We start from the raw sequence: 20,445 nt of genomic DNA, 5'->3' as shown, positions 1-20,445 counted from the left end.
GGGAAAGTTGTCTCTGGAATGTCTGGAATGCGGAACTCCTTCCAACGTTCCCCCTTCCCTTCCCGCCTCTCCAAAGCTCTCGCCTCCTGGCGCGCTCCTATGGTCAGCGCAGATTTGGTCAGCTGATCCATAGAATCCGCCCTAGGACCCCGGGAAAGTTCGTCTTTCACAGCCGAAGCAAGGCCTTCTTCAAATAGCATTTGAATGGGTGCTGCCGATAAGTCCCACCCCAATCTGTGAACCAGCATGGTGAACTCAGTCCAGTACTCATGGACAGATCGGCTTCCCTGCTTGCAAGCCATTAGCTGTCTGCGCACCACTCCCTGCTCAATATCGCTGGAAAACATGAGATCCATTGCACGAAAGAACTTCATGGTGTCCTTTAGGACGTCATTATGCGTTGCCATCAGGGGTCTAACCCAGTCCCTCGCCCCCCTTTCAAGATGCCCAATCACAAAAGCCACTCGCGATTCCTTGTCAGGGAATTCATCAAACTGCACATTGAGGGCATATTGCATCTCTGTTCTAAAGGCATGGTAGTCCTTGGGGTCCCCCCCAAACTTCTGCACCAATCCTGGTACCTTTCTGGTGAACTGGGTGGCTCACCCCTTCTTGTCTGCATCCTGAGCCCTTCTCTCCTCAAGCCTCGCCGTCTGCAGCGCCAGTTCGATTTCCAACGCTCGGTACCTTTCTTCCAAGCTTGGACCCGCTCCAACTCCTGCTTCTCCGGTTCCGGCTGGGTCGCTCATGATGCCTTCTCCTGCACAGGCAGCTTACAAAGACTGTCGGAATGCTGTGATGGGATGATGAGCTGCTTGTGCGTAAAATCGTAGTCCCTCAGAGTTTGTGCAACTCCACAAACCTCTGTCTGTGACAGAGCTCCTCAGACATGTCTGCTCTAGTCGCTTGCAGATTCCGACAGTGGTTGTTTTCGGAAGCGCTTCCAGCATAAAAGCTCCTTAACGGAAACACGTCTTCGGGACTCGCGGCGTGACAGCTTCCGGCGAGGAATGGGTCTCCCTATGGGAGCTTCAGACACTTCCCCACTGTTCTCGCTGGACGTGTCCCTGAGCCCTCCCTCTTGCTCGCTTTCCCTCAGAGATCCACCTCTCTCCCTGCTAGTTCCTGCTTTAGCTGCTGAGTCGCTCTCAGCCTCCGTGAGCCCTTTCCCCACCTGTTCCTCCGATGGCAGTTCCCTGACAGGGTGATATGGCAAATAACCCATCTACGGTTACATATGAAAGAATACAACAACCAACATTAGAACTGAATAATACACTAGCTCAAAAAATTGAGTTCAGCCTACTAAGTCTAAGACAAATATATTGGGAACAGGGAGAAAGACTGACAAAAATTCTAGCTAATCATCTAAAACAGAAGAAAGCAAACCAAATAATACCCTTAATAAGAAATGAAAATAACATCGCAGCAACCTCATCAGTAGATATCAATAATGAATTCGGCGGCAAAATTACAGAAAGTTGTTCAAAACTTTACTCAAACAGGTTTTATAAAAACAAGACAAGCTACAGATAACATCAGATTAACAATAGATTTGATAAATTTAAACAAAGATGAACAGGCGTTTATGATATTGTCATTAGATGCAGAAAAGGCTTTTGACAGAATATATAAAGAATGCATAGGGTTTGTGTTACGTAAATTTGGTTTCCCTATAGAATACTGTAATTGGATTAAAATATTTTGTAAAAACCCAATGTCACGGATTGTTACAAATGGAAGAATTTTGAATTTGATTAGTTTAAATCGAGGAACGGGACAAGGATGTCCTCTTTCTCTGTTATTATTTAATCTCTGCCTGGGACCATTAACAAGAGCAATAATTCAGGATGAGCATATCAAGGGTGTAAAACACAACTAAGATAATTACAAAATTGTATTATTTGCAGATGATATCCTTTTATTTATTTCAAAACCAGAAGATACAATTCCAAAAACTATGGAGAAAATAAAAACCTTTGGCAGAATATTGGGATATTCTATAAATTGGACAAAATCAGAGATTTTACCAGTTGGGCCAAGGGCTACATTGTATAGAAACCATCAATTTCGGATGTGCAAAGACTTTATTAAATACTTGGGTATAATGATATAGACCAAATTGTAAAATTAAATTTGAATCAAATTATAAATGAGATTTCTTTTGATATTGAAAGGTGGGGACCTCTAAACCTCTCCCTTTGGGGAAAGCTTAATGTCCTCAAAATGAATGTGGTTCCAAAGCTTTTATACACCCTTAGGGGATTACCAATACAAATGTTACTTCCAAAAAATAAATCAGCTATGTAGATCGTGCCTGTGGGGTTCAAAAATATCACTACAAAAAATGCAACTTCCAACTAAGGAAGGTGACTTTGGTCTCCCAAATCTGGAACTATATCACCAGGCCTACCTTCTGAGTAAGACTAGTGATTGGAGAGCTAGCAGGAATCTCAATTGGGCTACTCTGGAATATAGTTTCTTTGAATCTCTTGTAGGGTGGACTAAATTTTATGAAATATCCTATTATCCTGGAGACTATTAAAGCACCTATAAAAATTTGGATGAATATAAATAAAAATAATAAGGATGATCCCTATCAGCATGAGAAATTAACAATATGGGCCAACCCAAAATTAAAAATTGGAAATCAAGTAATAATTTGGCAAAATTGGATGGAAAAAGGTATTTTGACATTGAATCAATTAATTGATGAAAATTACAAATTTGTGGAATATAAGACTTTGCAAGTAAAGTATGGATTAACCAGTGAAACACAATGGCAATACATCCAATTGAAACATATGTTGGAAAGGCAGTTTGGCCCTCACGCTATAGCAGCATCGGGAACACCCATGCTGCTACAAGATTTAATCTCTGCAACAAAAACAAGAAACTCTACACTTGCGCTATATCCAACCCTACTCAACAGGAAGAAATATAATTTAGAATATGATAGACAAAAATGGAGTGAAGAGTTAGGGGTACAGATAACAAATGTCAAGTATAAAATCAACAGAAATAGCCTCTATGGATCTAAGACTAAGACTTACTCAACAGAAAATAATATTCAGAGTCCACTGGACTCCAGCAAAACTATACCAGAAGAAAATAACAAGTTTAGACAACTGCTGGAGATGTGGGAGTAAAAATGCGAACTTAGTACATATGATGATTAACTGCCCAATGATAAGATCATTTTGGTGCGAGGTGAGGATATTTATAGCAAGAGTAATAAAGAGAAATTGTTAATTAGTGAAATTGAATTTAATTCTAAATTATATTCCGGAAACGTGGGAGATTACAAGGGGCCAAAAAATATATATGGATGTACCGTGCTATATTAGAAGCAAAAAAACTTGTTTTGATGAATTGGAAGAGCCGCAAAAAGATTTCATTGAGCACATGGATTGATAATTTGTTCAGATTAGCTGCATACGAATGAATTGCATGTTGTCGCAAATTAAGAAAGGATAAATATGAAGAAATCTGGAAGGAATATTTAAGCGATAAGGCGGATAGTGGTGGGAAGTAGGGGGAGGAGGGAAAGGTGGGAAAATCTTAAAAAGGTATATGAATGTATTCAAATCTGAATTGTCAAATTGTGTTATTAGTGTTATGGTTTTTGTTGTATGTGTCTTTTGCGGTTGTTGTTTGTATTGAAAATTTATTATTATTATTATTATTATTATTATTATTATTATTATTATTATATGACTGCTTGAGGTGGTGGCAGGCTGGGTCTTGGAGTTCCCTAACCTATTGGTTTGAGGGGACTTCAACGTCCATGCTGATGGCACCCCCTCCTCACGGGCTCTGGACCTGGTGTCTTCCATGGCGACATTAGGACTCTCCCAGTTTGTTTCGGGCTCCACACACCAAGCAGGCCACACGCTGGATTTGATCTTCGGCACAGGTATAGATATGATCATGGCCTCCCCTGTGGAGGTGCCGTGGTCTGATCACTACGCTATGAAAGCCAGGATTGACTCTCCCCCCCCCCCACTTGGGTGGCGAGCCTATTTGGGTTTGCCCGCGGAGGCTGATGGATCCTGATGGATTCCGTCAGGCTTTGCGGGACCTTGCTCCCCCTGACGGCTCATTAGATGAGCTTGTCAAGAGCTGGAATAACCGACTCTTGGCGACCATCAGTGAGATCGCACCTAGACGCCCCTTCGACCCCATCGAAACCGAGCCCCTTGGTTTACCGACGAGCTCCGAAGCTGGACCTCAGACGTCTAGAGCGAGTATGGCAGTGTGCTCGTGACGGAGCCTCAAGAACATCTTAAAAGATACTTATGAAAGCCTATGAGATGGCAGTGAAAGCTGCTAAGAAGACTTACTTCTCAGCTTCCATTGCATCCACTAGCTCTCGCCCAGCACAACTTTTTAGAATAATTAGGTCCTTAATGTCCCCAGAGGAACAACAAAATTTAAATACTAATCTGACACATAGCTATGAGGCATTTGCGAGCTTTTTTGCGGAAAAAGTCTTGCTTCTCTGCTGTGACCTCCCTGCCAATTTGGATACAATAACAGAACTGTTCTTGGGTCCAATATTGGACCACTTCAATCGGATACTCCCAGCCGATGTGGACAGACTCCTCTGAGCTGGAAGGCCTGCTTACCCTCCTCCTTGACTGTACCCGTCTTGGCTGATTAGAGCAGTGTTTCCCAACCTTTTTTGGGCAAAGGCACACTTGTTTCATGAAAAAAATCTCGAGGCACACCACCATGCCAGATGGAGAAAGGTCACTTTTTACTTATGTAAAAAAAAATTAAAAAATAGTAACAGCATAGAAGGTAATGGTAGATGACTGTTAGGGTCTCCCCCCAAATGCAGAATTCTATTAATATCTTCCTTAGCGAGCCGCGTTAACCCCTGTAATGCTTTCTATAGAGTAAGCCTAGGGGACACTGGGGGATGTGGAACCAAGGGGGCAGTGGGCCAAAAGAGTTCGGGATCTACTGCTTTAAACAGAAATAAGAGCCAGTGGGTTCTTCCTTTTTTAAAGTATCGTTTCAGCGGGGACAGCAGTCCGGATTTCCAAAAAGCGGCGCTTTTTTCCGTCTGAGCAAAGAAGAGAGAGAGGGGGAAAAAGAGAGAGAGATTGATTTGTGGCTGCGCAAAGGGGGGAGGAGCCCAGGAGTAAAAGTAGGAAGGACGAAGGGAGGGGAAAGGAAAGTTAATAGAAGGAAAGGCGGGTGGGAGAGAAAGAGAAAGAAAGAGGGAAGGAAGGGGGGAAGAGAAGTGGAAAGGAGGGAGACCGAGGCGGGGGAGAAGCGTCTGGAGAGTTGCTCCGAAGTTTGGGGGGCCGCGGGGGTGGGCGCACGTCCCAGGAGGCGGAGGCCAGCCCGGGCTGGGAGCCGCGCCGCGGCCCGGGGGCGGTAGGCGGACCGCAGCTCCTAGGATGTGGAAAGGGGACGGTGGCGCAGGGGGAGGAGACCCGCACGGCTAGGGCAGCGGGCAGGGGGAGGGGAGCGGGCCGGAGGTGGGCGAGGGGGGCCGCGATCCCGCGCGCCGCGAACATGGCCTCCTTCCCCGCGGGCCCCGCCGAGCCCCCCGGCCGGGGAGGGCGGCGCGCCCCCGCCGCCAGAGGAGAGCAGAGGCAGGAGGGGGAGGACGAAGGCGCTGCCGAGGAGGCGCGCCAACTTCTGCCAACTTCGGCGCCCGCCCTGTCGCCGCAGGCTCCTCCCGGCCGAGAGCCAGAGGACGGCGGCGGAGCAGGAGGAGGAGGATCGGGTTTGGCGACGGCTGCTGCGTCCTCTCCAAGCGCGGGGCTGGCCTCCGCCGCGCCCGATCCTCCGCGCTCGCCGCGCTTCTCGGCGGAGCAGGTCTCGTGCGTGTGCGAGGTGCTGCTGCAGGCGGGCGACCCCGGCCGGCTGGGCCGCTTCCTGGGCTCGCTGCCGCCCGACGCCGAGGCGCCATGCCTGGAGGCACAGGCAGGCGAGAGCCTGGCCAAGGCGCGCGCGTTGCTGGCCTTCCAGCGCGGCGACTTCGCCGAGCTCTACCGCCTGGTGCAGAGCCGGCGATGGGATGTGGGAGGGAGCTCGCTCGCCGCCCCGCGTGTGCCTATGTGGGGCACGTTACAGCGCCATGACGTCAGCGCCACGCAGGCAGCCAGGCAGGCAGACGGCGAGAGCCCCGCGCTGGGCGGCCTCTCCTCGCCGCCCCGCCTCTCGCCGCCCGACTCGCCTGCCTCCCTCCCACGGCACACCAGGCAACGTCTGGGAAACACTGGATTAGAGCATGTCCAGACGAGGTGCAGATCCCCCTGGGTGATATCATCAGTTTTTCCCAGGGGAGTTGAAGGAGGCAGTGGTGTCCGCTCTTAAAGAAAACATCTTTAAGAGCTATGCAAATGCCACCTGGTTTCGAACCTTTCATACCTGGGTAAGGTAATTGAGAGAGCGGTTGCTGAACAGCTTGATAGGTTTCTGGATGAAGCATTGGCTTTGGACACATTTCAGTCTGGCTTTCGCCCTGGTTATGGGAGCAAGGCGGCTCTGGGCACCCTAACAGGCAATCTTCGTAGGCAGCTGGATTGAGGTGGGTCGGGACTGCTGATTCTTTTAGATCTGTCAACAGCCTTTGACATGGTCCTCCATGAACATTTGGACCACCACCTTGCTGACGTGGGGTTTCAGGGCACAGCCCTACAATGGCTGCACTCTTTTATCTCAGGTCGGGGACAGAGGGTGCTGCTAGGGGAGGAGTTGTCATCATGACACCCTTTGGTGTGTGGAGTGCCGCAGGGCGCAATCCTCTCCCCAATGATTTAAAACATCTTTATGCGCCCCCTTGCCCAGCTTGTCCAGAATTTCAGGCTGGGTTGTCATCAGTATGCTGATGACACCCAACTGTATCTGTTGATGGACGGCCATCCTTACCTGGCCCCAGACACACTGACCAGATGCTTGGAAGCTGTGGCTGGATGGCTACGTGGGAGCCGACTGAAGTTAAATCCTTCGAAGACAGAGGTCCTCTGGCTGGGTTGGGATGACATGGGGTTGGGGGGCCTAACTCCCATCCCTTGTGGGGGCTCAATTAGTACCAGCGCCCTCTGTTAGGAGTTTGGGTGTAACCTTCGACGCCTCCCTTTCTATGGTGGCGCAGGTTGCAACTGTAGCAAAGGCGGCATTTTTCCACATCCGCCATGCTAAGCAGTTGGTCCCTTACCTTTCTTGCCCTGATCTTGCCACAATGTTCCATGCGATGGTCGCCTCCAGGCTCAATTATTGTAATTCGCTCTACGCGGGGCTGCCCTTGAAGCTCACCCAGAAACTCCAGCGGGTGCAGAATGTCGCGGTGAGGCTCCTTACGAGGTCCTCGCTGCTGGACCACATTCATCCAGTGCTATACCAGCTGCACTGGCTCTCGGTGGAGTACAGGGTCAGGTTTAAAGTGCTGGTTTTAACCTTTAAAGCCCTATAAGGCCTAGGACCCTCGTACCTACGGGACTGCCTCTCCTGGTATGCCCCACAGAGGACCTTATGGCCTGCAAATAACAAGACTTTAGAGGTCCCGGGTCTCAAGGAGGTTAGACTGGCCTCGACCAGGACCAGGGCCTTTTTAGCCCTGGCACTGGCCTGGTGGAACACTCTCTCACAAGAGACCAGGGCCCTGTGAGATTTGACATCTTTCCGCAGGGCCTGCAAGAAGGAGCTGTTCTGCCAGGCCTTTGGTCCAGGCCCAGTCTGACCCCCTTCTTTCCATGAAACCCTGTATGTAAGTGGCCCCCTTGGCTCTTTCTATCAGCCCATATGGGACCAGCACAGGTGACCGGGCCTGACGAATATTTAATATTCTTACCTTCATGGCTGTGATTTGTGGGTTGTCCACTTAATTTTATTTTGATTTCACTGTGATTTTGAGCTGTATTTTAATCAGTTGTTTGATTTTGTGTTTTTAATGTATTATATATTTGGTGTTAGCCACCCTGAGCCCGGCCTTGGCCAAGGAGGGCGGGATATAAATAAAAATTATTATTGTTGTTGTTGGTCTGGAACATTCTATCTTTAATAGCTTCTGAATTCAAAAATACCAGGCAGTCTCCTGGCATTTTCCTCATCTGCAGCATTTTAGATTTAATTCTATAGATCTTGTCCACAGAGTTGTCCAGGGTTTATTTATCCAGTTCCAGCCATGTTGCTAAAGCCTCAAGTATTCTTTTAAGTCCTGCTCACCTTCTTCTGGCACATTTCTTAGGCAGACCACCAGTTCCTTCTGCTTCATTTCTGCTACAGCCATAGCATCCCACATCATTTCCTGAGTTACATAGACTCCTTGTACCTCTACCTTCAGTTTTTCCTGTTCCCCTTTCACCCCTTTCACCTCCTCCTGTGTATGTTTGGTTTTCTCCTCCATCCCTTTTAATCCTGTTTCTACCTTGGTGGTTCTAGCATTTTATTCCTTCATTTGTCCCTTAATTTCTAACATTGTTTTGGATTTTTTTTTCAGTGTGTGTAGCTAATGAATTTACAGTCTTTTAAAAATCACTACTAATCTCCCTTTTAAATTCTGCAAAAAGATCTTCCAGTTCAGATCTTGTGTCTTCCTGGACGGAGGGTTTTCTGCCTGGTGTTGGCGTTGGTACTTTTTTCATTGCCGTATCTGCTCTTTTACTTTACAGCAGCCATTTCCCAGCCTTGGCTGACTTGTTTTTACAGCTAGACAAACACAGCATAGCTTCCCCACCAAGTGCCATGCTGCTTGGCCTTATCAGGCCTTGTCAAGATCACTTCACAGAGCCTAAAACATACTCTGTTTCACTTCAGTTCATACTATAAAACATTCATACACTTCTACTTTATCTTAATCTAAAATGTAAGGGTATAAGTTGGAAAAGCTTAATGCAATATAGGTATTAGTACTTTGTAGTACTTATGTTGTATCAAAAAGAGTGATAGCTGAGTAATTGACAGTACATAACCGTTTTTTACGCAGTATATATGGAGAAAGAAAAGTAAAATAGTCCAAACCGTAGGTTCTTTCAAATCCACTTGGTTTAAAAGCTTAAAAATAAAATAAAATAAAAAGAGGAGCAGGTGATTCAGTTCCCTTCATAGATAGTTCAATATCCAGTAGAAATATAGATCAGTGTTCCCATATAATTGTAGTTCCAAAATAATTGAAAGAAGTTTTGACAGAATTTAATGTGTAATCCAGTCTTGCTTATTAAAAGTTGACACGGTGTTGACCCCAGGATCTCCAATTTCTTCAAGAGGGTATTAACACCCTTCCAAATTAATGGAAGTGTCTCTTTCTTAATCCCTTCTGTCTCCAAGTTCAATATTAATATATTACAGAGTCTGTGTCAAGTTCAAATGCACTTTCAAGTTCAGGTCTATAGTTCAAGTTAACAAACATTTTAAAGGTCTGTAAAGTATCCAGATTGGTATTTAAAGAGCTTTGTAAAATCCTTTGTCCTTGTCAGCCATTAGCTGTTTTAACTTTCAAGGCTAGTCTGCAACTTTTTCACTTGTAAAGTTTTTCATGCAGTTTAAATACCCAGAAACGGGAGTGGACTTCCTTTTTATCCTGTTTTGCCAAATTAGTAATTAACAATTAATTTCCTTCTCACCTTGCTAATCAGCTTGAATTGGAATGGTAGGTGTTGATGGCTGGTTCAGAGACTTTGCTCTGCAGAGCCGCACTGGTGCCTAAATCGCCAGCTTTTCCTCAGCTCCCCCACACACTCCTTTCAGAGCAGAGGCAGAGACCGGAGCCCGAGCTGCCGATGCGATCCGCAGGACCGCTAGACACCTCAAACTTTCCTTTGAGGCTTTTTGGGTGATAACGCCAAGGCTGGTGCCTCCCCCCCCCCCCCAATGTAGCATCACCCGGGATTCTCTGGTCTCCCTTCATGCTGATGTGACCCATATCCAAGGACATGAGCACACGACTAGCAGAGTTCAAACAGAAGCTTAGCCTTAAGGAGTAACATTCTAAGCCTAATTTATTGCAAATTAAATCAAACAGAACAGAACAAAGAAAAACATGGCTTCTCTCTCTGTCTTCCTCGGAGAAAGAACTGCAAAAGCAATAGCTATGCAGAGCAGAAACAGCATATCTCCCTTTCCACTCACAAGATTCCAATAATCAGTGCTGGAATGTAAACAGACATGTGACATGTAACAATCCTACACATCTGCAGCACGGGAGGAATGGAATTCTCAACATCCTCCCCCATTTCATGTAACCCGCTTCAGTATTTCAGCCTAACTGCAACTGCTGTACATAAACCTGAAGTTGTTCCGTGTCAACAACTTTTGACAACAGATCTGCAGGAATTTCCTTTCCTGGCATGTAGGATACCTGAATGAGTCCTTTCTGGATATACTCTCTTGCACAATGTAATTTTATCTGCAAGTACTTGGTTCTTTGCTTACATCCCTCAGAAGTTAGCAAAGACAGACACAACCTGTTGTCTTGGTAAACCTGTATAGGACATCTTACATTCACAATCCAAAAGTGAATATGACAGTGCATTAAGTTCAGCTTCACAAGAACTTAAGCTCACTGTTGTCTCCTTCTTGCACGACCAGTCAAACAGACACTGGTTGTACATGTAGCATACCCCGGAAGTGCTTTTGCCATCTGTGATGTCACAAGACCTCCAGACTTCTGATTAGTGAATTTCAGTCTGTAGTGCATGGTACCCTTCAGGTAGCATGCTATGCGCTTCAGTGCTTTCCAGTCCTTAACCGTAGGATTGTTGGCGTGTCTGCTCAGCAAATTGGTGCTGACAGCAAAATCAGGTCTTGAACACCTGGCAATAAAATTTAGCTTACCTAGAACACATCTGTACAGTGTAACATCAGAAAATGCTTCATCAGTATCATCTAACTGAAAACCTGTCACCATTGGTGTATCCACAGGGTTTGCATCAACCAAGTTCAGTTTGGTTAATACATCAGCAATTTTCTGTGATTGGTGTACCATGATATCAGCTCCCTGGTTTCTATCCAACTCCAGAGAGAGATAGTTGGTTACCTCACAAATATCCTTCCTGTCAAAATGCTACTTCAGTTGAGCTAGGGTGCCATTGTATAAGGCCTGATCTTTCCAAAAGAAAAGATCATCAACAAAACATACACAATACAGTTTGTTTTGCCCCTCCTCTTTGACAAACACACATGGATCTGCTTTGCCTTGGTGAAAACCTAGAGAAAACAATGTCTCTGTTAGTTTAGAGTTCCAACACCGGGCACTCTGTGTGAGACCATACAGGGATTTCTTAAGAGCACAAACCAATCCCTCCTTTACCTGTACTCCATCAGGTGGAAGTATATAAATTAATTCATCCAGGTCTCTCTACAAAAATGCTGTGTTCACATTGTGATGCAAAATGTTTAGTTTCTTCTCTGCAGCAATTTTGAGCATAAGCCCAATGTTCTCATACTTGACGGTGGGTGAGTAGGTCTCATGATAGTCTTGACCTGGTACCTGTGAAAAACCTCGGGTGACCAATCTGGCTTTGTGCCATTCTGGTCTGTCTTGGCCTTAAAGACCCATTTGCTATCAACCAGCTTCATCCCTGGTACCAATGGAACTAGTTCCCATGTTTTGTTCCTCTCTTAAGGAATCAAGTTCAGCCTTCATGGCATTTAACCATGGCTCAGCATCCTCTGAGGTTAAACTCTGGACCTCTTAGAAGCTTGAAGGTTCCCAAACCTTCTCTGAGTTACTAACAACAGCTGTATCTGCTTTGGCTGTTTTAGCAAACTCCTCAGCATACCTTTTGGGTTGTTTACCCTTTGTTGCGTACTATATGCAAGTCTTCCATGCTAGGCTTCTCCTCTTTAGGAGAATGGTGGCCTATGGTGAACAGTGGTTCCTCCAATTCAGTGTCAGACCCTTCAGACGGTCTGAGAGAGGCTTTCGCACTTTTGTAGTCTGCCGTGTCAGATTCACTGTCACTGTCAGCAGCAGCACTACCACCTCCCCCTGAACTGGCAATTGAACCTGTGTCATCATCAGATTCTTCACCCTCACCAGCATCAGGGTGACTTTGGAAGAGTCCCGCATTGTCTCCCCACTTTGCATTGTACTGAACACTTCTGGTGAATCTTACCGTCTTCATGTCAGACATTAGCACTCTGTATGCACCTTTCTCGTATCCCATAAAAATACCATGCAAACCACGTTTGCTGAGCTTGCTGCTCTGAGGAGTGTGAACCCACATGTCAGAACCAAAAATTCTCAGGAGCTTGACAAATGGTTTCTTACCAAACAGCTTCTCATAGGGAGTGCATCCTATTGGTGAAGAAATTCTGTTATACACATATGTGAAACAGTTCAGAGATTCAGCCCAATATGAATCAGGCAAATTTGCATCATGCCCTGTAGGGGAGTCTGATTTGCCCTTTCACAGAGACCATTCTGCCATGGTGCTCTGGGATTGGCAACATCATGCTGGATTCCCTTCTCAGCTAGAAAAGCCTCAAATGGCTGAGAACAGAACTCCCTGCCCCGGTCAGTGAAAAGACAACCCACCTGTCTTTTGTGAACATTCTGCAGCCAAGCACAGAATTCCTGGAATCTAGGAAATGCTTCTGACTTCTGCTTAAGCATGAAAATATGAATATATCTGGAAAACTGATCTATCAGTACCATGAAAAATTCTGCCTTGCCTAATGTTGGCTTTAGTGGACCAACAAGGTCTGTGTGCACAATCTGATAGGACTCCTTGGCTTCCCTGCCAGATACCTTACCCTTTGGAGCAACTCTGACCTTGTGTTCTGCACATGATTTACATTTCATGTGAAATTTGCAGGGTTTAATAGACACCCCCTGGACCAGATCAGGCATCAGATGACCCAGTCTTCTGTGGTGGTCGTGGATACAACCTGCATGTAAAATTTTGTTAGTAGACACAGCATGATATGTCTCACTATTTTGCATATCAACACCAACAGCATCATCATAAGAATAAGACAACAAGAACAAGCCATTAACACAGTCAGCATATAAAATGCCCTTTCCGTTGTTCCTGATGGTGCATTTCTGTTTACTGAACTTAACAGTAAAGTCTTGCACTGTCAGCTGAGAGACGCTCAGTAAATTGTCCGCCAAATCTGGAACAAAAAGCACGTTGTGAATCGTGGTCCACCAACTTGGATGCAAGACAGTTCCGATGCCTTCCGAATGCAACGACTGACCGTCTGCCTGGTGCACAGTTCCCTTCTGTGGCGTAAACGTGACAAACAAATGTTGGTCTCTGCAAAGATGGCGTGTCACCCCAAAATCTATGATGAAAGCTTCCTAGACTGTTGGACTGGAACAGTGTGTGACCAAAGCCTTGTGTTACGCAGGTTTAGGCTTGCCAGAGCTCTTGCTCTTGCTCTTTGAGCCTTTACAGCCTTTGCCAGTTTCCTCTTTGGCCTTTGGGCGTTGTCTGCAATCCCTCTGCATGTGCCCCATTCTGCCGCAAGAGAAACACCTCACTGCTTTCAGAGCTTTGGCGTCATCTAGTGACTGTATCATTGGTTGGGGTGACAAGGCAGTCAACTTCCCCTGAACACAACCTGCAGCTTTTCGGCGATCATCCTCATTTTGGAGAACTGCACATACATGTTGCGCTGTCAGATCGGCAGTGGGTAAGACAACCAGCTGTGAAGCTATGCTATCAAATGAACTGTCTAACGAATCCATGAGCAGAAAACAGAACAGAGATTCTGGGATTTCAATCTGTCTCTGTAAACAGACATGTGACATGTAACAATCCCACACATCTGCAGCACGGGAGGAATGGAATTTTCAACACGCGTTACCTCGATGCTTCCCCCATGGACCTCTGCAATGCTGGGCTTGACGGAGCTGTCAAACCCACTGTCCGTCCGCCATTCGCGCCGACCCAGAAGTAGAACTTAGTTTCTACTGTTCAGTATGTGTGATTAGGCTAAGCCCTGCACAAGTTCAGACACTACTCTCCATATATCTTGACACTTCGCTATTGAATTATATATATGCTTTAAATACAAGATAATTTTTTCTTTACAGTGGTACCTCAGGTTAAGAACTTAATTTGTTCCGAAGGTCCGTTCTTAACCTGAAACTGTTCTTAACCTGAGGTACCACTTTAGCTAATGGGGGCCTCCCACTGCTGCGCGATCTCTGTTCTCATCCTGAAGCAAAGTTCTTAATCCGAGGCTCTACTTCCAGGTTAGCGGAGTCTGTAACCCAAAGTGTTTGTAACCTGAAGCGTCTGTAACCCGAGGTACCACTGTATTCTTTTCTTTGACAGATAGTCAGTGTGGAAAGTTATGAAAAGGTATCTAATAGAATCAAATATAATAATATTTTTTTTCTTTATTACTTAAGAGGAAAGAGAAATCTTTGAGTCTCCCTGTCGTCCATTATGTCCCTTTGAACTACAGTTCAAGGGGGGTGATGTGTCAGGGACTGGGTGGATGAGGAAGAGTGGTGGCAGCCAGTTGCACAGGAGATGCCTGAGGGTGACACTGGAAGGAGATTTTGAACCTGGTTCAGACTGGTGGGACAGGGAGGAACCATCAACAGGTGAAACCAGCAGGGAAACATTAGAGCCAGAGAGTGGGGGTGAAGGGGAGAGGCTCAATGTAGGCACAGACTCTGATAGGGAGAGTGCAGAGGCTGCGTCTCCTGCTCGGCAAGACAGTCCTCTTCCCGGTACTTTTCCCCTTTCTCAGCTCAAGAACAGAGGGTAGAAAAAAGAGCAAATTGATTAAGTAGAGCTGAGTCACAATGGAAGACTGCTGAGAGAGACTTGTGTCCTAGCTCTCTGGGTGTGAAGCAATAAAAGTTAATTGCCTACAAGTCTTGTGCCGACTTCTGATTTACAGCATCAAGCCTATTCTGGCAGCCTGACATGATGGCAGGCACTGCACAGGCTCTTAGGTTGACACAAGTTCTACCCAGGGCACAAAGGTGTGAAAAGCTTCATGTTACAGGGGAAGCTTTTTTCACAGAAGTCAAAACATTTTTGAGTATTGTTACCAAGATTGACACTGCCCATTAGGCACGTTCTTTCTCCTCTGGTTGGAGAATTCAAGCTGGTACCTCAGGTGATATCATCAGCTTATGTTCATCTCACGTTCTGGGCCTAGCTACAGGACATGATGGTGTCATGCCATGACTTGCTCTGGTGGTGGTTATCTCCCTCAGTCCCTTCAGTAGCTTCTGCTTCCATTCCAATATTTCTTCCCCTGGTTGATGAGAATTCAGGTAACTATTCCAGATCCAGTGAAGAGGGAGCTACAGTGGCAGGAATTATTCCCCAGTTATTGAAGGTAATAACTCTGGAGATGCAGAGATTGATCCTGTCTACTGATGCCAGTCTGAGTTGGCATGCTCATCTCAACTAGGGGACAACCACCTAGATTTCTGGGCCTTTGGGTGTAGTTGGTTGGATGTTCAGGGCAGCCGTTGGTAAGGGCCTATGTGAACCTCCCACTGCTCCTCATTCAGTTGGCCAGTGGAAGACCTCGCCACACACCTAGTCATTGCACAGTTTTTGTCATTCATCTTGTGCTTTCCATGTCTCTGCAGCGAATAGATTTTCTATTGTATCGTGGCTTTGGGGCTCGCTATTAGCTTTCCCTCTTTTTACTCTGATTCCTCTTGTGATCCAGGAGATTCAGCAACTGTAGGCTTAAGTGGTCTTTGTGGCCCCATTAGGACTGGGGAGACCACAGTTTGGGGGTCTAATCATTCTTTCTGTGCGAAACTTGTGGATTCTTCCAGTCCAGGAGGATCTGCCATTGCAAAGCTCAGCTGTGCACCTGCAGCTGGTCATTCTTTATCTATCAGTCTGACAGATGAAAGGCTGTGGCTGTCTCAAAATGGTCATTTCTGGAGTGTTGTCTTCCAAGATGGCTTTCTGTAGTTTCATACATAGCAGCTCATGTAGGGTCTATCTGACCTGGCATTCTGCTGCTGGGATAGATTTCTTGGAGGAAATCCACAGAAATCAGGACATTATTCTGCCTTCCTTCCATCCTTCCTTCTGAGCGTGAATGGCATTCGCTGGATCTTCATAGGGATTTACCTAAAGAGAACAGAGTCCTTCCTGTCATCTGACTCTGTTTGTTTATTTTCAGCCACAAACAATGGGGAAGAAGGTATCGTCAGCTCTTCTGTTTTGTTGGCTGCATCACCAAATGTTACGAAATCTCTGGGTCTGCTATTCTGCTGCTGTCATGGCTTGGTTGACAGCTTCAACCCTTGTTAAACATTGTAAGCTGGATGTTTACAATTCTGCCAAACCATCCTTCAGCAGGAGGGTATTACAATAGGTAGTTTCCCAGTAAGGAGGCAGGCCCACCCCACCCCCCCTCAGCTGCCACCATCATCAGGTAATCTTTGTCATCCAAGGATCCCCTCCTCTCTGGAAGAAAGTGTGACATTGGACCTACCATGAAGGTTCATTTTATGCAGGGAATGGAGGGGATCCTACTTGCCCTAGGAGATTTGAGTTTGATCTGTGCTGAGGGCTTCCTCCCACCCTTGTTTTCTTTTCTTGGTTGTTCTCTCTCTAACCGGGTATCGGTGGTTCATTTGGGGAGTTTTCTCTATTCTGTTCTTTGAGACAGTTACTTTTTGACCATTTGATCTCTGCTGTATGCTGCAAAGTGATGTTTCTGAGAGTGCCTTCAGTTTGGAACACTCATTTTTAAAGGTTTGTGTGTAGGTTCTTTACTTGAGCATGGATACCTTCAACTGGAGAGGTCACCCTCCCACTGCAAGGTAAGAACAGCTCTAATTTGCATATTCCTGCCTAGTAGAGTGAGTTGGAAGGACAACTCACCATTCCTTGCAGAAAATGAACCTTCACAGTAGGTCCAGTGCACATTCTTTATGTTGTCATTGTGTGGAACAGCCACCATGCATGTAACATGTAATCAGGACCTTTACTGCACCTATCTCAAAACAGTTGTTGTTTTTTTTATTTAAAAAACCCTCATAGAATTAATTCATTCCAATTTTTGACACTAGTGAATAGAGCTGAGATCCCTTTTCTGAAATGGATAAACTGGTTAAATTAATCCAGACTAGAACTTTTACATTGTCCTCACTGCAAAATACTACAGCAGCAATCATAAATTCTTTCCTTAGAGAGAGACTAGTTTTAACTGGTGGTTTTTTAGTTGGTTTTTTCCACTAAAATATCATGAAAGTAGACTATGGTATGTCTTGGTTTATTTAAACTCTTGTTAGGAGCTAACTCTGAAGCATCCAATGCTTCTGAAACAGAGTCTGATCACAGAGATGAGCTTAGTGACTGGTCATTAGCTCCAGCAGAAGAAGAGCGCGACAGCTACCTTCGCAGAGGAAATGGGCGAAGGCGTGGTGGAGGTGCACGTGCTCAAGGAGGAAGAGGTTGGGGATGTTTCAAAGGTGAGTATATGATGACGGTGCTGAATGGCAGATGAGCTATTAGGACTCTTACTCAAGCCCTGTGCAGCAGGTATATGTCTGAAATGAAAGAATGAAGTCTATAGATTTGCAAAAAAAAAAAAATGTAAGAAAGAAACTCTTTAAACTGAATCAGAGCAAAACCAAATCACACCAGAACTATACTTCATGCGAACTGAGGAATGATAGAGCCAAAGTAGCAACTGGCATTTCCAGAAGCAGGAGACTACAGAGAAGAAAGACAAAGCAGTAGCGAGAGTTGTCCGCTCACAAGGAAGCCACTAAATCCAACCTGGTTGCTTCCTACACAATATATATCCTGAAAATTGCACAGCCTAGGATTTATCAAGCCAGGTTTGCTATAGGACCCTAGCCTAGGTGGGTGTGCCTCCCACCCCTTTTCCTAAACTTTTCTGTGATTTTTGTCTGTCCTAATGTGTCAACATTGGTTTTTGACTAGAAATGTAAGAAATTCCATTATCTGCATTTGTATATAAGTTTTCTACCAGTGTACTCAGTGCAGTTTATTGTTTTAAAAGGAAATATACAAAAAACAAAGCAATAACATGGAAGACCTTTCTAAAATCCAATTTTGATGTGCAGGAAATGAACAGTCACGGACAGATAACCGTCAACATAATTCAAGAGATACTAAAGGGAGAACAATGGATGGGTCACTTCAGGTAAAAGAAAATGCTCTCTGTACTATCAGCATCTGCATTCATGGAGTTGCTCTTGGCAGTCATGGAGTGATGAAGTCATGCATACTCATCCTTGTCTGCACAAGAGTTTGACACCCCCCCCCCAAGCTACTGTGTTTAAACCAGCCATTGAAAGTTGCTTCATTAACAGCATAGTATGTTAACCAGTGGTCTTTGTCCACTGACTGAATAAATCCATCAGCAGAATGGACAGCGTGGAACATTTTTTTGGCAATTTCCTCTTCAGTCCCCTGTTACCCCTAAATGTACATGGGTAAAGGGGACACCTTGAGCTGGAGCCAGGAATGGTGGGAATCACCTAAAATTGCAGCCTGCCTCCCTTCTATTGGTGACTACTTTCCATCAGTGAACAGACACCATTGGATACCACCCCAAATTATTTTACAGTGGAACCTCGGGTTACGACGGGGATCCGTTCCGGAGGGCCTGCCACAACCCAAAAATGGCACAAGTCGAAGTGCCGCGTCTGTGCGCGTGCAGCGCAATTTAGCGCTTCTGCGCATGTGCGAGTGGCGAACGCGGAAGTAACCTGCTCTGGTACTTCTGGGTTTGCCGTGGACGTTCGCTGAAGCGGACGCAAGTGGAGGCGGACGCAGAACGAGGTTTGACTGTACTTCAGTTTTTAAGATGCATCATTTCCAAAGGGTTAAGGAGAGTAATACTTTAGACCAGCTGACATCATAAAAACTCTGAAATGCATTTAATTAATCTTATTTCAAAAGAAACAAACACTGTTCAAGTTTTACTACTAAATGCTTACATGTAAAAAATAAGCTTGCATCTTGTTTGAAAGGTAAGTTTTGTTGGATTTGTCTAGAAAATGAATTCTGCATAATAACTAATAGCTAGGATATATAATGTTGAATTAAATGTTGCAGAAAATGCTGATCTTTATACAAGCCTTCACACCTTAACACTGTTAAAAGTACTTCACTTGGATTCTTCTTAACTGTACACTTCTAGAATACAGTGGAACCTCGGGTTACGGCAAGGCTCCATTCCGGAGGCCCCGCCACAACCCGAAAATGATGCATGTTGAAGCGCTGCGTCTGCACACATGTGGTGCGATTTAGTGCTTCTGTGCATAGCGCGATTTAGCGCTTCTGCGCATAGCACGATTTAGCACTTATGTGTGAGCAGCAAACCTGGAAGTAACCCATTCCGGTACTTCCAGGTTTGCCGCAGACGTTCGCAGAATCGGATGCAAGCAGAGGCGGACGCGGAACAAGGTTTGACTGTATATTTCATTTGCAGAAGGCAGGGGAATAACTTTTTTTCTAAGAAATGCCCTCCAGCAGCTCTTCATACGTGTCCCTTTTTAAATTATCAAATGATTATGCTTTATATAACCATATTTGTTTCAGATTAAAATTGACTGCAATAGTGAAAGGAGTGTCCACACTAAAACAGCACAGAATACGTCCAGTGAAGGTAGCCGGTTGCGCACAGGTAAAGATCGTAACCAGAAGAAAGAGAAGTCAGACAGTGGGGATGGTCAGCAACTGTTGGTGAATGGAGTACCGTAAAATTGATAATTGGAGTAGTCATATTTCCTACACTGTTTGAGTAAAACTTATTCCACATTAGAGAAACTTAGTAGGCCAAAGACAAATAGTAAGCAGGATGGCACAGGCATGAAATGAATATTTTAAAAAATCTTTTTGCTTTTTTAAACATCAGCATACAGTTCCCCCAAAATAAAATGTTATACTTGCATTAAAAAATACCTTGAACTTCTGAAAAAATGCTTTCAATTACATATTGCATTTCAAATGATGAAAGAATCCTTTTGCTTGTTTTAAAAATACTGAACTCTGCAATAGTATTTCTGTTCAGCTGTACCATTTTAACGCATCTAGTTAATCACTGCTAAATTTCAAATTTCAGAATAAATAGTGTTTGTGGTAATCAAATTGGGCTTCTGTTTTCAATCCATTAAAAGTTCCTAATTTTAAACATTACAAAGTTATGTTTTATGTCTTGTGTCAGTTCACATTTTGATTCACTTTGTCAATATTTCAGTGAACCTCAATATATATGTAATATAACAAAATTGTCATTTTCATAGCAAAAAGTTCTATGAACTGTGCCTTTTTTATATCTTGCCAGGTAGGAGTACTGTATTTGGATGCAGAAATCAGGGAAGATGAGTTGGAAACACTAAATGTACAATATATGTAGCAAAATTTCTCCAACAATTAGTACTTTAATAGAAGAATGCAGGCTTTCAATAATGTTTTCCTTGCATAAACATCAAGTAAGGCAGTTTATAAGAATAAGAAATTTATTTTGCACTGAAGATACTGGCAGTTTATGTTATTGAGA

The 20,445-nt window shown here is 44.9% G+C and overlaps 1 protein-coding gene across 4 annotated transcripts in view; it reads left to right on the top strand.

Annotated features, from left to right (window-relative positions):
* Positions 1-20,045, top strand: part of LOC308577830 (fragile X messenger ribonucleoprotein 1-like) — a 201,500-nt gene extending 181,455 nt beyond the window's left edge. For 2 of the 4 annotated variants that reach the window (XM_081178221.1, XM_081178220.1), the window contains 3 exons: positions 17,201-17,380; positions 18,002-18,081; positions 19,485-20,043. In XM_081178221.1, coding sequence (XP_081034347.1) covers positions 17,201-17,380; positions 18,002-18,081; positions 19,485-19,646 — 422 coding nt within the window. In that variant the 3' untranslated portion in view covers positions 19,647-20,043. Of the gene's footprint in view, positions 1-17,200; positions 17,381-18,001; positions 18,082-19,484 lie in introns of all 4 variants that reach the window. The other 2 variants (XM_081178223.1, XM_081178222.1) reach the window with 2 other exon arrangements.
* Positions 20,046-20,445: the final 400 nt, after the last annotated feature.

The sequence above is a fragment of the Podarcis bocagei genome (genome assembly GCF_964188305.1).
Source record: "Podarcis bocagei genome assembly, chromosome: W".
In the NCBI taxonomy this organism is placed as follows: Eukaryota; Metazoa; Chordata; class Lepidosauria; order Squamata; family Lacertidae; genus Podarcis; species Podarcis bocagei.
Note: the sequence above shows the minus strand (reverse complement) of the source record. Positions and strands in the feature narration are given on the sequence as shown.